The 16959-nt window shown below is 39.5% G+C and overlaps 1 protein-coding gene across 4 annotated transcripts in view; it reads left to right on the top strand.

Moving 5' to 3' along the window:
- The window catches only part of LOC108718532 (kinesin-like protein KIF13A), a 133509-nt gene that overhangs the window by 30066 nt on the left and 86484 nt on the right, over positions 1-16959 (top strand). For all 4 annotated transcript variants that reach the window (XM_041566308.1, XM_041566310.1, XM_041566309.1 and 1 more), the window contains exon 3: positions 13330-13342. In XM_041566308.1, the coding sequence (XP_041422242.1) occupies positions 13330-13342 (13 nt within the window). The remainder of the gene's footprint in view (positions 1-13329; positions 13343-16959) is intronic.

Raw genomic sequence — 16959 nt, forward strand, 5'->3', positions numbered from 1 at the left:
TCTGAAAATTGCCTCAAAGCTTCAAATTCTCAGCACCATATCACCCATGTATCATTATGCACCAAGAAAAAGCACCCTAAATATGATTGCCAGGGTTCCTCTGAACAGTTTGGTGGCCATTGTTCATAGGTTTACCAAAGTATCTGGCATTTAGAGGCCTCAAAATGAAGTTAGTGCATACAAATAGTCCTGTGGGTAACTTCAGCTAATGAAAGATCAACACATTAACTGCATTTTTGTGGGGTAAAAACACAGAAATATATGTTTACCCCCCAAACCCATACATTTTTGGAAAGTACACATTCTACAGAATCTAAAATGTACGGTACCCATGCCTTATTGCTCCAAACTACTGAGTCGCAAGGCTTTCCCAAAGTTGTCGGTTTTGGTGAAATATCTGAAAATTGCCTCAATGCTTCAACTTTCCAGCATCATATCGCCCATGTATCATTACGTATCACAAAAAAGCACCCAAATTGTGATTGCCAGGGGTCCTCCAAACAGTTTGGTGCCCACTGTGCATAGGTTTACCAAAGTATATGGCATTTAGAGGCCCCAAAATGAAGTTAGCACATACAAATTGTCCTGTGGGTAACTTCAGCTAATGAAAAATCAGCACATTGACTGCATTTTTGTGGGGTAAAAACACAGAAATATATGTTTACCCCCCAAACCCATACATTTTTGGAAAGTACACATTCTACAGAATCTAAAATGGGTACCCATGCCTTTCTGCTCCAAACTACTGAGTCGCAAGGCTTTGCCAAATTTGGCGGTTTTGGTGAAATATCTGAAAATTGCCTCAAAGCTTCAACTTTCCAGCATGTATCATTACCAGCATAAAGCATCCTAAATATAAACATAGGGGTCTACTAAATAGTTTGATGCCCAATGTGCATAGATATACCAAACTATGTGGCGCACAGAGACCCCCAAATGACAATAGTGTATATACATTTTCACGGCTGACGCGCTGGCTGCTGCAATATAAGCACCTGGTGTGTGTATTATGCGACATTAGACCCCCCTAACAGTACAGAGACCCCAGAAAACCATATATTTTCAGAAAGTACACATTCTGACGAATCCAATATGGGTAAATAAGTGTTTCTACTACAAACTGCAAAGCAATGCTGAACATAACGGTTTTTATCAAATTTCTGAAAATCGTCACAAAGCTTGAATTTTACCCCATTATATGCTCCACGTTTCGTAACGTATCCGCATAAAACATCCTAAATATGAACGCCAGGGGTCTACTGAACACTTTGATGCCCAGTATGCATAGATATACCAAACTATGTGGCGCACAGAGACCCCCAAATGGATATATAGTAGATAAAATTTACAAGGCAAAACAAAATAAGGCAGTAAAGAGTGAAATGAAAAAAAATCCAATAAAACCACAAAAATCAATGTTTTTTTTCCAGACTAGTGTTATCGGCCATAAGAATCACAGTTTGAATATTTTAGCTGGGCCAAACAGGTTATACGGCTAGAAACAAGTGAACACAACATACGCAGAGCTGAAAATGCAATAAAATGGCTAAAAATTCAATAAAATGGCTAAAAATGCACCAAAATACCCAAAATTGCAATATAATCACCGAAATAACATACAAAAGATATTGAACAGTACGGTTAGCGAATACGCTATTCGTAATGGCAATAAAACTTTTTTTCAGCCAAAAAAAGAGACGATGCGATAAAAAAAGCCACAATGCCATGTATGTGCATGTGCGTGTGTACAAATGGTAAATTACATGTTATGTGCGCGTGTGTAAGTGACCCCCCAATCCCCAAAAATGTATGTGTAAGTGTGTGTAAGTGTGAATCTAAGTGTGTATTACTGTAATAAGTGTGTGTTGGTGTGTGTAATTGTTGCACTAACCTGAAAAAGTCGCTGAAGAGTGTTGCACACGATGTGGAGGGGTCCCAGGAAGACATCTGCGACGATCTGCGTGTTCCTGTGCTGTGGGGACGGAGATCTACGGCGCAGTGCAGGCTGCAGCAGCAGGACACGTAAGTAACACGTGCCTGCTGCTGCTTTTGGGCCCCTGGGCGATCGCGCCCCAGGGGCCACTCGATCCCCTGCTCTGCTCGTTGCCTAGGGGCAGGGGATCGAAGCGGAACGGAGCGAGCGGCTCTAACAGCCGCTCCTCCGCTCCACAACCTGGAAGTGCTGCAGAACGTAGAATCTACGTTCTGTGGCATTTCAGGTTACTTTTCCACAGAACGTAGAGTCTACGTTCTGTGGCACTTAAAGGGTTAATAGCCAATAATTGTTGTGATGCCATCCTAGGATCTCCTTAGTTACCTACCGTGCTGGAATTGAGTAAGTCTCAGGAAAATGTATTCAGTGTACACACTTTTATTTACAGGAGATCTAAAGCTTAACTAAAAGTAGACTAGAAATGTTGTACATTATATTTTGGGCTTCTGTACCAGCACAAGGCAAACAAAGCCGTTTAGCAGGGATGGTCTCTGCCTCCAAAGATGCTCCAGTAGTTCCCCATCTTCTTTTCTACTGATTCACTGCACATGCTCTGTGCTGCTGTCACTTTTGACCAACTCAAAATATATAGTTTACATAGAAATCGCCGACAGGGGTCCCGGGGGGGGGCGGCATCGCTAGCGCAGAGAGCTCAAATTGCGCTCTCCGTGCTATAAAAGTTGATGTATCCGGTTTAAAAAACGAAAATTCGGCTCTTAAAAGTTACCAGGAGCTGTATTTTTGCCGCCCCTGGCAACCAGGGTGGTGCTGCCGCCTGAGGCGGGTGCCTGAACTCGCCCTCATTGGTGGAGTGCCCTTGTTTATGTTATAGGTCAACCTCATTTTCTGTTTGATAATTTGTGACAACCCTTAACCTTAGCTTCTCAAAAGCTGCTCAGAGCCCACTGAGCATGTGAGTGTCGCAGACACTTTCCAAGATTGTGACCCCCTGTGACAAGTTTGAAGTCCTGGATCATTGCTGCTATTGAGAAGCTGAAACTTTAAGCTGGTGTGGTCATTATATAAAAATATGTCATTTTTAGCCATATTAATTTTTAGGGTTTAGTTCTCCTTTAACTTGACTTTTTTACTAACACTATTTGAAGCACTATGCTGCTTATCTTGAACTGAACCGAGTGCCAACTAAGCGGTATAATAGTTCAGATACTGTGCATCTATTTTCAGTAAAAACCTACAATCATTTTAAGTTAACAGAAATTGGTATTTAGCTTAACACACAATTAAAGGAACATTAACAGCAAACATTGAAAGTGTTTTAAAGTAATAAAAATATAATGCAGTGTTGCCCTGCACTGGTAAAACTGTTGTTTACTTCTGAAACACTACTATTGTTTATATAAATAAGCTGCTGTGTAGCCATGGGGGCAGCCATTCAAAGGAGAAAAGGCTCAGGTTACACAACAGATAGCAGATAAGCTCAGTAGAACATAATGGTGTTATCTGTTATCCACTATTTAACCTGTGCCATATAGCCTTTTTTCAATTTCCGCCATTGCTACACAGCAGCTTGCAGTGTCGGACTGGGACACCAGGGACCCACCAAAAAAAACTTAAATCAGGGGCCCACTCTCAGTACTATTTTCTTCCTCTCCTCACTATTCCCTTCTTTTATTTACATACTTTAATCTATTATTACATCTATTTAGCCTCTTTGTTAAGGAAATAAGGAATTGCCATGAAATAAAACAAATGTTTAGAAGCAGGAGGGCCCACTGACTCCTGGGCCCAACGGGAGTTTTCTTGGTATCCCGGTGGGCCAGTCCGGCACTAGCAGCTTGTTTATATGAACTATAGTAGTGTTTCTGAAGCAAACAGATCAGTTTACCAGTGCAGGGCAACAGTATGTGATATTTTGATTACTTTAAAACACTTTTATTTTTTGGTGGTACTGTTCCTTCAATATGTATCCACTAAAATGACCAAGTCACGGTAATACCGAACAAGCTGGACCTTAATAGGCCATATAAATGTTTTGACATTTTTTAGTTGAAAATTGCTACTGTACCTCATTTAGTTTTGATTAAATAGAACACAATGTAGTGGATAGTTTGAAAAATATCTTCTATGGATATTACCCTTTTTACTTATGTAATAGAGCTGCCATAGTGCTTAACCCCTACTATGGTATTTTCCAAATGCGAAAGCCCTTTTTTTTATGATCAGAAAATATTAATGGAGAACAGTGTTTTCTTTTAAAGAGTATCTCATTTCCCGTTTAAAATGCCAGCTGTACAGTGCCTTTCCCCACGGTTTGTTCATGCAGATTAATCCAAGTGATTAGGTGTTTACCCGTGTGCTACCGGATCTGTATTATGATCCTGCATTAAACAAATGCTTTAGCAGCTTGAAAGTAATTCTATACATATATGCCATTTATTTCCAAGATGCTACCTGCCGCCATTAGTATTTTCAGGAGTATTTCTAACATTTTACTTGGATTCCTTGTGCAAAATGGGGTGGGTCATGGGGATAAAACAAACTCAGCAAGCTTGCTGTAATTTACTCTTCATAATAGATGAACTTTACATTGTTACTAGCTGTAATCTAAAGATGCCGTTTTATGCGAACGGATGTTACGCCATATTCAATTAACATCTTGCCCAGAATCTCGTTAGGAACATGAATTGGACGCTTTTGAATAGTGGTTTTTCACCTTCTTTGAGTTGACCAAGACATTCCAAGTGTAGTGCAGTCTAGCAAAAACTCCTTACTGGGGGCAGCTGTACCCAGGAGTTAGTTACAGCTTCTATATAACTTGTGTAGTTTTCTTTCATCCTTCTTATATTATATGTATTTGTCTTGCAGTTAGTAAAGTGCTAAGGGGTACCTTGGGACTTTTGTAAATATTTGATAATTATAACAGTTGTTAGAAGCTTTAACGCTGCCTGTGTGCCACTAATATAATAAAATGTAATTGCTGCTTGAAAATAAACTTCTCTTAATTATATGTATAGAAATACAAATCACCTCTGTGATGCCAGATGGATCTTGCCAATATGTAATGGTGATGGATCTGGAACACAACTTGTATAGCTGTAATCCTGTTGTCTAAAAGGGCTCAATAACGGTTTGTGTGGTTCTTTGTTCTGCTGCCCTGGGAAATGGCTGGATGCTGCAATTTATTATATGTCTTGACCTGTTAGACTGCTAATACATCTCTGTGGTATTGATTGCAAGAAAATGTTTTCTGCACTTTAAAAAAAAAAACAAAAAAGGCAAAACTTTAGTTGTAGGTTTTTTAATGCTTACACGGGAAAGTGTAATGAAATGGTTAAAGGGATACTATCATAAAAATATCTACACCTGAATATATTGTTTTGACATTAGGAGGCCTATTTATCAAAGTCTGAATTGATCTCCATATTTCTAGAAAAAAAAAACGATGACCAAATCTTCACAGGTTTTTTTCTCCTTACTTATCAATAGACTTTTCTTTAAATGTTGTTTTTATATATATATATATATAAATATATATAAATATATATATATATATATATATATATATATATATATATATATATATATATATACACATTTTAGTTTCTATGGAGTATCACATGGCAATCTACAATATCAAAATTCAAAGTTAAAAGTAAAAAATCAAGCTATATATATATATTTATACACTAACATGTACAGGCATCCGTAACACATTGTTTTTACAAAAAGAGATGTAAATCAAAATCTTTGTTTAGTCCTTTTGGGGCTAATGAGTCCAATCTATGTATCCACTGGACTTCACCCCCTCTTTTTAAAGGTGGAATATATTGTATGACCCGGAACCTTAGATCGTCTGCCGAGTGTCCAACTTACAATGTCTAGATACCGGTAAGGTTTTATTTTTAGTATTGATGGTCGATCTATGCTGGGAGAACCTATCACGTACCTTCTGTGTGGTTTCACCCACATAGATCTAACCACATTGTGGTCCCAGGACAGAGCCTTGAGGAACCCCAACAGAAAGAGGTAGGGGAGAAGATGCTACTCCGTTGTAGGAGACACTGAAGGAACAATTGGTGATGTAAGAAGAGAACCAGGATAGGGCTGTGTCACGAAGGCCAAGCGAATGGAGGGACTGGAGGAGGAGAGGGTGATCTACAGTGTCAAATGCAGCTGAGAGATCAAGCAGTATTAGTAGTGAGAAATGATTGTTGGCTTTAGTGGTTAAAAGGTCATTAGTTAGTCGAGTCAGGGCAGTTTCAGTGGAGTGTTGTGGCTTAAAACCAGATTGTAGGGGGTCCAGCAGGTTATTGTCAGAGAAGAATGAGGTTAGTCGGTTGTAGACTAGGCGCTCAAGTAGTTTAGAGATGAAAGGTAGCAGAGAGATAGGTCGGAGGTTGTCAAGATTGGAGGGATCAAGAGAGGGTTTTTTTCAGAATGGGGGTGACGAGCATGTTTTAGTTGAGAAGGAAACCGTCCAGTTGAGAGCAAAAGATTAAATAGGTGAATTAAGGCTTAGATTAGTCAAGAATTGGTATTGCGGAGAAGTTTTGAGGGAATTGGATCAAGCGGGCAGGTGGTAAGGTGAGAAGAGGCCAGAAGCTTTGAGACTTCCTCATCAGTGACAAGGGTGAAGGAGCACAGGAGAGACTGGGGAGTGTAGAGGGAGGGTGGCGGAAGTCTAGGGGTCTTGAGTAGTGTAATGTCCCTTCTGATAGTGTCAATTTTGTTTTTGAAATGCTCAGCAATATCTTGAGCAGAGACAGATGTGCATGGAGGGGGTGGAGAAGGGGATAGCAGAGTGTTTAAGGTGGGAAAAGTTGTGCTGGTTCTTTAGAAAGTGAGTTAATTAGTGAAGTAAAGTATGTTTGTTTGGCTTGGAAGAGGCTGGTGTTATAGGAGCAAAGGGCAGATTTGTAGTTCAAAAAGTCTGATTCTGAGCGGGATATAAAGTGTTTTAAATGTAGTTAGTCAAATATAATTAAACTGAAAGGCATTTTTCAGAGATTTGTCATCCACTAGTACCACAGATTTCATGTGGACGACAAATCTCCCTGTGGACCATTGCCCTTACTGCTTGGCATTTTCTTCAATGGGAACTCCCTGTGCCTGTGCAAATGAGGCCGATTTTCGGCTGAAATCAGCCTTATTATTGATGAGACAGACACTTACCATTAAAGTAAGTGGTAAGGACAAAATCAAGAGGTTATGGGTGTTTCTTTGCATCTGTAAAAATGCTGATGGATCAGAGGAAATAGCAGGCTGTTTTAGCCACCATTTTTAGTATGCTAAACAAGCAAACCTTTTTCCAATAGTCTGTAAAGGGGAGAAATAGCTGAAAGTGTGTTTTACCGCCATCCAAGAGGTGGGCAAAATCAGGCTCATCAGACGAGCCAGTGCTCTGGATGCAATAAATGAAATTTTTGCGTGCGCACACATAACGGGAAGGGGGCGGAGCTGAAAAGCACTGGTGGCCATAGGGGCACCCACTATGTAAATACGGCCCTGATCACATTGATCCTATTGACTGCCTATAGGAGTAATATAATGTGAATATATGATGTATAGACCTGGCATGCACAGTAGCCCTAAAGCCTTACTGTCCTTACTGAAACTTTCTGCATACCCACTGCATTTTACATGGGGAAGGAGAAAGCTTTAGAGGCCCTAAAGGGTAAGCGCTGACTTACTAAAAAAGTAAAGTACTTCTTTTGTAAAGTTCTGCAAGGCCCAACAATAGCGGCACATTTAAAATGAACAGAACTATTTAAAAGGTTAAAATTGTGCATTACAGTACCCACTGAGGTTATGTAGCAAAAAATAACAACAGCTTTATCTCTTGTTTTTATTTTTTTCCACAAAGAATTTGGCTTCCTTTGGCAGCAGAGGAAACTTTTTAGCAAAAAGAGAATTAACCTCGAAAAGTTATTCCTAAACACCTGCCAACTGTGAATTTTATATAATACACAAAAACCATGAATATCTTGTAAATTATATCCTTATAAACTGTGAGTAGTACTGTAATCAGTTATAAACTGTGAGTAGTGATGACATTTTTGTCACATGACTCACTAAAACTTGTGTAGTATAATAAATAAAGTACCCCTTGTTGGGAAATATGAGGATATTAGGAGTTCCATGACCTTCGGCCTTCAGCCTCGTGCTTTTATATGGACACGGAACTCCTCAGTGACTTATAATATCTTTATATTTTACAATAGGGGGTACTTTATTCACTGTATTATGAATTGTTTGATAAGTGGCATGGTCCCAAAGCATGGGCATCTTCTTTGCTTGGGTGTAAGCATTGTCCATCCGCACCAGCAAACGATATCTGTCGTCTTTGCACTGCAGCTGGGTTCCCTGTGCCTTTTTTAATGGCCAAGGCATCTATAGCCTTTTGGTTTTATTAAACTGTGTTGCAGAGGAGAAAGGAGAGCTCAACAAATGAATTTCCCTTTCCTTCCAAAAGTGATTTAACAAAAGGACAAGGGAGTGATGTCAATATGAAAACAGTTCATGATTTAACAATATATAGATGAAACTGAAACTCCCTGTCTAATCTCTTGTGCACTGAGTTGATATTTAAATATCATAAAAGAATCATTTGAGTCAGAACAAGGCATATTAAGTGGAGTTCAGGGAATCTCCCAGCTTGACAATGCTCGTAATGAAGCATATTTTGGATCAGTCCCAGATACTTGGGCGGGGAAGATTCCTCTAATTGTACTGAAGCTGTATTTGCAAAATAAAGGCTTGCATTTAAAGCAACACTAACGCTGAAATACCAACTTGTAAATCCTGAACAATGACATACTTTAAAACCAACCGGTAAAAGAAATTAGCTGTTAGCCAATTTTCTCACACAATTTAGTTTTTCTGTTGTTGGGGCACCACCATTCCTATCAAAAAAAAGTTGCAACTGCATATTTCTTCTTGTATTTTTTTTAATCCCAAAGTCTGCCTTCAATCTACAAAAGACATTACGAGTAGCTTTTTTATTTACCATTTAAAAAAAAAAGTCATTTGTACAAGACCTAAAAAAATAAATATTTTATCATTCTTATTTTTAATCCTCCCACAAGCCACTTGGCACAAAGTCCATTCACTTTAGCTAATGGGGCTGCAAGAGGATTTTAACCGATAAAATTAAATGAGATTTGGTCCTTTAGTCTTATTCAGTTTTGTTATCCCTTACATCACACTCTCACTGTGCTAAGTCTGCGTGACTTTTACTGAAGTAAATGTTTCTGGGCATCACAAAAGGAAACTATTCCCATATGTTTGTATATAGACCATCTCCTCCCACGTAACTGCAGATTTAGGTGCCGAAGTCTCATATTTCCCTTTGCACCTGCTTGGCTTCTTAACTGTAAAGCAGAGCCCTTACCCGTGACATATAAACGAGCAAGCAGTATAAACAGAAAAATTACTTAGGGAAGGAATGGGTTATATGAAAGACCAAGTAGAAGCATTTTGTTATCTCCCTATATTTTATTTCTCCACTACCACTCCCTGCATATTTTAACTTTATGTTGACACAGTTGATAAGCTTAGGAAAATGCAGATGGAATCACTCGGCATCCAAAGCCTACCAGTAACAAGCATTAATAGTGTTGGCAGCTGAGATTAAAATAATCATTAGACTAAAACTAAGCACAGATATCAGACAATCTTCAAGACTTCCAACTTATATCATCATTGGTTGCACAGTACTGTTCCATAACAGCGAGTGGGACTTTTCATTTATTTATCTGAAATGCTCTGTATTGATGTTGCACCATATTATTTTCCATCTATCTCCATTTGCAGTTTATTAGCCAATGGAGGAAAGAGATGTTTTGGAAGTAAGTGTTTGAGTTGCTTAAAGATTCAAAGCCCTTAGAAATATCCTTTTTACACTCCCCTTTTGGTTGGCAAGGAATATTTAAAACTGCATTAGGGTGGGGTTTGGTTCTGTGTTGTGTAGAGTCAACGTTTCTGGATGTGAGTTAGGGTCTACGGGGTTGGGAATTACATTGCTGCGTCTTATATTAGATTTTATTTCTGTTAATATATAGCAAAAATCATGCATTACTGTGATAAGTGATAAACAGTGACCCACAGCCAGTAAAGGCAAGAACATTTTGAAAAACATGCTTATTGTTGACCTGCCAAAGCAGGTGGATCTTTGCTTGATTTGGCGTCCAAAGTTGAAATAATAAATTTGCGTTTAGGCCTTTTTATTTGTGCAATATAGGGGTTAGTGCTGTCCAACTTCTGTGGTACAGAGGGCCGGAATTTTTCTGACCTACCTGGTGGAGGGCTGATAATGAAAACCAGGGTTGACCACTCCCTGCTTTTAAACCACACACAAATACTAACAAACCCTTAGAACAAACCTACCAGTCTCACATTCCACAGGTAGTGTAGGGCAGGCAGAGTATGCCACACACAGGGAGCATAGGACAAGCAAAGTATGGCACACACAGGGAACGTAGGGCAGGCAGAGTATGGTACACACAGGGAGCAAAGGGCAGGCAGAGTATGGCACACACAGGAAGCATGGGCAGGCAGAGTATGGCGCACACACAGGGAGCAAAGGGAAGGCAGAATATGGCACGAACAAGGAGCATAGGGAAGGCAGAGTATGTTACACACAGGAAGCATAGGGCAGGCAAAACAGAGCAGGAGACAGGGAAATCACTCTGAACCACTCAGAACATTTCACATACAGTGACATAGTGCTGGTGCCCCTCCAACAGTTTGTCTGAGGTATAAACATGTGAACAATGTGGGCACTTTCCGTCTGGAAAGATTCAGGGCGATTAGTCGCCCGCGACAAATCTCCTCTTCTTCGGGGCGACTTATCTGCCTGAACTACTTCCCGTCGGCTAGAATGTAAATCACCGGCGGGCTGGCACTCGGATTGCTTCGTTTTCTGAAGTCGCCCGAAGTTGTCTCACGAGGAAACTTTTTACTCTGCAGTCACTGGTTCTGCAGAGTTGGAGAAAGTTTGTATTAAACAATACAAAAACTATAAAATCCACATTGGATTACATGACAACACAGGACCCAGTGCAGTCTGCCTATTCTGATTATTAATCTGTCTTGCTGTATCGGTTTCTGACAGATAATATTTGACTTGTGCTGTTTTGATAATTTATGACGATCCCTAAGCAGCCCAGACCACACTGAACATGTGCACAGTCTTGGTCTTGCAAAGATGTTTAACAAATTTACAAGATGGTGACCCCCCGTGGCCAACTTTGAAAGCATAAATCATTTGTTTGATTGGGCTTGTGGTACAGTAAGTTCATGTTTATGTTTAGTATAAAAAATACAGCATTTCTAGCCTCTATTTTAGACTTTACTTCCCCCTTTAAAAAATGAGATTGCAGAAATAGTTTACACTATGTATTGCCGGATTAAGCCTCTCACACCTTTGATCTGGTAATGTGTACTGCTTGCCATGAAGTGTTAAGCAGAGTTAGATGTGCCTTGGCTCAACATAAAAAAGTAAAGAAGAAACTAAGCTTGGGAATTTAAGTCATTGGGGAAGGGGGGATCTAGTACACAGCATTACCACAAACGGGAATCAAACCATTTGCATATGTTTTGGCTCTGTATTTACTTCTATATGTTGCCCATATATAGTAACATATTTACAAAAAATGCATTGTCTACCAATTTTATTTGTATCATTGTTTATTACATTCCCTGTTATGACTCTGTATTTCTAGATCTAAGCACAATGATACACGAGGAAATTAGTCGGTCTGCGATTAATCTCCTCTAACACAGGAGATTAAACTCCTCCGAATTCTTTCCCTCTGGCAATTAAGTGAATTGTGCATTGGGAATCACACCTTACTTTGCTGGAGTGATTTGTATGTTTTCTCACAAGCAATTCACTTTATTTCTGGTGGGAAATTATTCAGAGGAGATTAGTCATACACGATGAATTGTGGGGCAACTAACTCCCACGTCTGTCATGGCCCTTAGGGCCAGGGTTAGGGTTGCCACCTGGCCGGTATTTTACTGGCCGGTAAAAATGATGTTTGATCCTAATGTTATTAATAGGAAAAAAAAGATAAATATATAGGAAAGCCGGTATTTTTTTACAGAAAAGGTGGCAACCCTAGCCAGGGCACATAAAGCATTAGCTCCATTGCCCTCACCCTGCATTTTTTTTGCAGACTGAAAGAAGCTGATCCACTCCCTTCCCTAGCATTCATCTGCACTGAAAAGTACAGAGCGGCTCCTGTTCATATCATGCATATCATTGCCACTCTCACACCCTGATATATAATATGTTAAAACATTGTTTTAAAATGAAGTTATATGTCTCCTCCTGTAATACTGATCCGTTTATTGGTTAGGGTGGAAAAAGGGAGCGTGGAATGAGTGAAAAAACAAGGAAGGGGTAATAAAATAGAGATATGATATGTAAAAAGTAAATTCTAATAATAAAGGGAATGATTATGATGAAAATACGTTGTGTGATGAATTGGTGGGATTTCTACAGGTAAAAAGGATTCGGAGGGAGAAAGGCATTTTGGAACTGGATGGTACACATAACTCATGCTTTTGCAAATAGCAACCCGCAGTGTAAGCTCACTAGCAAACTGAGTTGGGAATAGTTGTGCCACATGTGCCTGCCACCTGGGCTTTCTCATAAATCAAGGTCTAGGGTTGCATGGTGTATGAGTGCGGTTGGGTGTGGGAGGTGTTACTGGAGTAATGGTCTGGTTGTGAACAGATACTAACGTTTTCATAATCAATTGTGAAAACATTGCATAGCTCTTTATCTGAAGGTTGTTTATTTAAAAAAACAAAACAGAAGGTTATATATTAAAAAAAGGTTTATAAATATACAAATCAAATAAAGATTTCTTGCAGAAAGAACAACACTAAGGTCAGATATTTACTTGAGGATTTCTCTGTTACTGATGGTAACTTTTAAATGGATACTTAGGAAAAATGTTTTGTGTGGAATTTGGCAGTTCTCATTGTTATTACCATTTGTATAGTACTGACATATTCCACAGTATTTTATAGAAGTTCATAATTCACATTAGTCCCTACCCCAGTGGAGCTTACAATCTAAGCATGCACACTATGGTCCATTTCATAAGGAACCAGTAAACCCTCATGACTACATTACAATGTGCAGATATTTCATTGAATCTGTAAATGCAATCCTTTACAGCAATAATTTATCTTTATAACTTGTGTTTTTGCCTTGTCTGGGAACCAGCCATTCACAGTTGCTTTATTTTTCTTTCTCCTTCTCTGTTACCTTCGTGAAAACTAATGGAATCTTCACAAATGATTGCTGCTTATCCTATATCTTCTATCAACCTGTATCACATATCAACATCATATATCATCAGAAAGCCACCTAAGGTAAGCCTTGTTTTTTTTTAAACCAAAAAAAGGGCCATAGATGTGTGCATGTAGGAAACATGGAATTTGCTCTTTTGATCATTTTCCCAAAGCGTGTATGTATGTATGCTGGGGTGTGTCTTATTTAACATGTGTAAGATTTATCCTTGCCTACTAGATAAAGAATGGCCACAACCACGTTGTACACTTATGTACACAAGGTCAGCTAACTAGTTGATCTGATTAGTAGTGCAACCTGGAATTGTGTCTTTGATATTGTATTTATGTGCATATGCTATATACACCAATATATACTAAACAGTGATTGAGTACTATCCCCACGGCTGTCATAAGCGCCCATATATGAATAGATCTGGCCATTTGGCTAGATCACCAAATAAGCAGATCTGCCCCCAATATGCCAGTCGTTGATCCGAACTGGGATACAGACCAGAATACAGGGCAAGGAGTGCATCAATATATATTGTCCGTCGGAGGGCCCCATAAACAGGCACATAAGTTGCAGCCTTGGTCTGAATGGTATAAATCGTCATCTTAGTTTTGTTTAATTATTGTCACCTCAATTCTCTGAGCAACCTGTTGCGAAACACATTTGCAAGCCACATTTATGTTTCAGTGAATGGAGACGTCTGTGTGACCGTGTTTGAGATGTTAGGAAAGCAGATGTTTGGTCTGTATTACAGGACTGCAAATGCAGCTCAATTCATAATACTGTGCCACAGAGCATCAATTTATTTTGACAAGAGTCATTAGTGAATTCCACCTGATAAAGTAACAAAAGAAAATGGCACTTCTGGCCAGGTGGAGCGTACAATCTAAGGTCCCAACCTGCTCACAAATAACTAGGTATGCATTAGGATAGTGTCGCATGTAATGCTTTGTTGGGTTTTACAAGCGACAGTCCCCATTTTTCTGGTTAAAAGGTTATTCTTGGTAATTTTGTCCTCTGTGAGAGAGTCAATTTCCCGTGGGTGACAAAGCAATACATGTGCCATTGTGTGTCAGTAGACTGATGTATGAAACTGGAGAACCCAGGGGAAACCCACTGCAGACAGTATTCTGGTCAAAGTTAACAAAAGAAATCAGCTGCATTCTAGCACTCCTAGTGCCCCTAGACTTAAAGGGCACGTCAACCGCAAAATAAAAAAAATTTGGAAAACATAATTCTAAGCAATTTTGTAATATACATTCATTACAATTTTTTTATGGTTTGAGGGTAGAACTACATGAGCGATTTTACCTGTGATAGCATCCGTTCCAAGGTGCTGAGATGAATCGCAGGCGACATGTTGAATGCACCGAATCGCCAACGTCCGAAGTTCCTATTACTTACCTTAGATTTGGCGCATCCGAAGTGACACATCTCAGCACTCTGGGAACGGTTTCTATCGCAGGTAAAATCGCTTGTGTAGTCGGGAACGGTTTCTATCGCAGGTAAAATCGCTTGTGTAGTTATTTATATATGTATTGCTATTGAAAGAATTGTTTCCTTGTCCTGATAGCCAAGACTGATGCAATGTAAGACAAGGCAGCTGATTACCAGACCTGTCTTTGCTGGGGAACCAAGACTTTTGCAACATTGTTTAAAAAGTAACAACCAGACAATAAGGGGCAGATTTATCAAGGGTCGAATTGAAAATTCAAATTTTCTAAAATTCTTATGGTCAAAACTGTCAAATTGAGTTATTCTAATTCGATTTGAGGTTTTTTAAAAAATTCAAATTTGATTTTCAAGATTTATCGTACTCTGGCCCTTTATGAATTCTAATTCAACTATTCACCACCTAAACCATGCCAAATTGCTGTTTGAGTCTTTTGGAGTTGTTTGCAGCCTTCCTGACATTCAAGTTTCTTTTCGGAGATTGTAGTGATTATATTGACTTACCTGAAACCCCGGCCTGTGCTCCTATCAGAAGAAAACTGCACTGGCCCGGGTTATACCAGTGAGCACCACGGAGCAATCGTCTTCCTCCTTCTTTGTGCAGCTGCACATTCGCAGTAGAATCAAAAGCCGAACTTTAATCAAAAAGTCAGCCCTCGGAAATTTGTAGAAAGAAGAAGACGGAAGTGGATTGCTCCGTGGTGCTCACTGGTATAACCCCAGGCCGGTGCAGTTTTCTGCTGATAGGAGCACCAGCCTGGGGTTTCAGGTAAGTCAATACAATCATTTGGGGGTGCCTAACATTTGGCACCCTCAAGTGCGGCTAGCAAAAATTTGGAAAAGTGTGGGCCTCGTGGATAACTGAATATCTTCCCTTGTTACTTCAAAACAAGTTAGACTACTTACAGGCTTCCCTCACTTCCACATTCTCCCCAGGTTTGATAGTACTCAATATTGGTTGGGTAAATAGTTTGTTATACAGATATGGGTTCCCTTATCCAAAAACCCTTTATCCGGAAAGCTCTGAATTATGGAAAGGCTCCCATAGACTCTATTTTATCCAAGTAATCCAATTTTTAAAAAAATATTTCCTTATTCTCTGTGATAATAAAACAGTACCTTGTACTTGATACCAGGGGTTTCTCAACTAGCTTCATTGATGCAGCACCCCTGTTGATACAAGCTAAGATATAATTGATCCTTATTCAAAGCAAGACCAGCTTTTTGGTTTTATTTAATGTTAACATGATTTTCTAGTAGACTTAAGGTATAAAGATCCAAATTATAGCAGAAATATAACAAATAAAACGTGGTACCCTGGTGCTGCAAAAGCATTGTGCCATTCAGTTTATTTTCCTGTGGACCCATGTTTTTCAGTTGTGCTGAACTACAACTTGCAGAAATCCAATGACAGCCAGTGGCTGTAGGATAGTGGTAGTTTAGTAACAGCTGGAATGTAGTTTAGTAACGAGCATCTCTGCATTAATACATGTAACAGTTTGAATGAGGATATTCCTTAGGGCGAGCTCATACATATAACTTTTACTGTGCGTTTTTGAAAACTTGCGGTCGAGCATAAAATACGCCAATGTAAACGACAAACGCATGATAATATGTGTTTTTCTGCTGTTCCCCACAATTCCACTCGGAAGAATTTTAGTAAACTTTTGTGAAAAAAAAAAGCCAAGCGGAAAAGAAATTTACATGCAAAATGTAGCCATACTGATCTTCAATATGCAAGGTAATTACGTTGCCAGCATACAACGCCGCAAATATGTATACTGAAAATACTCTGCGTATTTCAGTGAAGTGTATTTCCAAACCTGCGGATCCCATAGAGTTAAATAAAATGGCTTTTCCTTGGCGTATCCTTTGCTTTCCTGCTGAAAAACGCAAATACTGATGTTGCCAGGCCCGGATTTGTGGCAAGGCCACAAAGGCCCGGGCCTAGGGCAGCAGAATTTGAGGGACAACATCAGAATCAACTACTTGCACTGGAGACGCACGTCAGTCTCCAGTTCTGTTCCCAACTTTTAAGACTACGAGTGCACACACAGGAAGGGGACGGCGCCTGGCAGGGGGAAGGGGAGGAGACAGCAATGGGCAGCAGTAGGGGGGAAGTGCAAGGGGAAGTAAGTATGTGTGAACTTGAGGTATACATAATATGGCTGTTCCCACTCACATATTGATGAAAGTAGAGAAAATGATTTCATTTATATGGAGACTTTTCACCTCT

The sequence above is a fragment of the Xenopus laevis genome, chromosome 6L (assembly GCF_017654675.1).
Source record: "Xenopus laevis strain J_2021 chromosome 6L, Xenopus_laevis_v10.1, whole genome shotgun sequence".
NCBI classification, from domain to species: Eukaryota; Metazoa; Chordata; class Amphibia; order Anura; family Pipidae; genus Xenopus; species Xenopus laevis.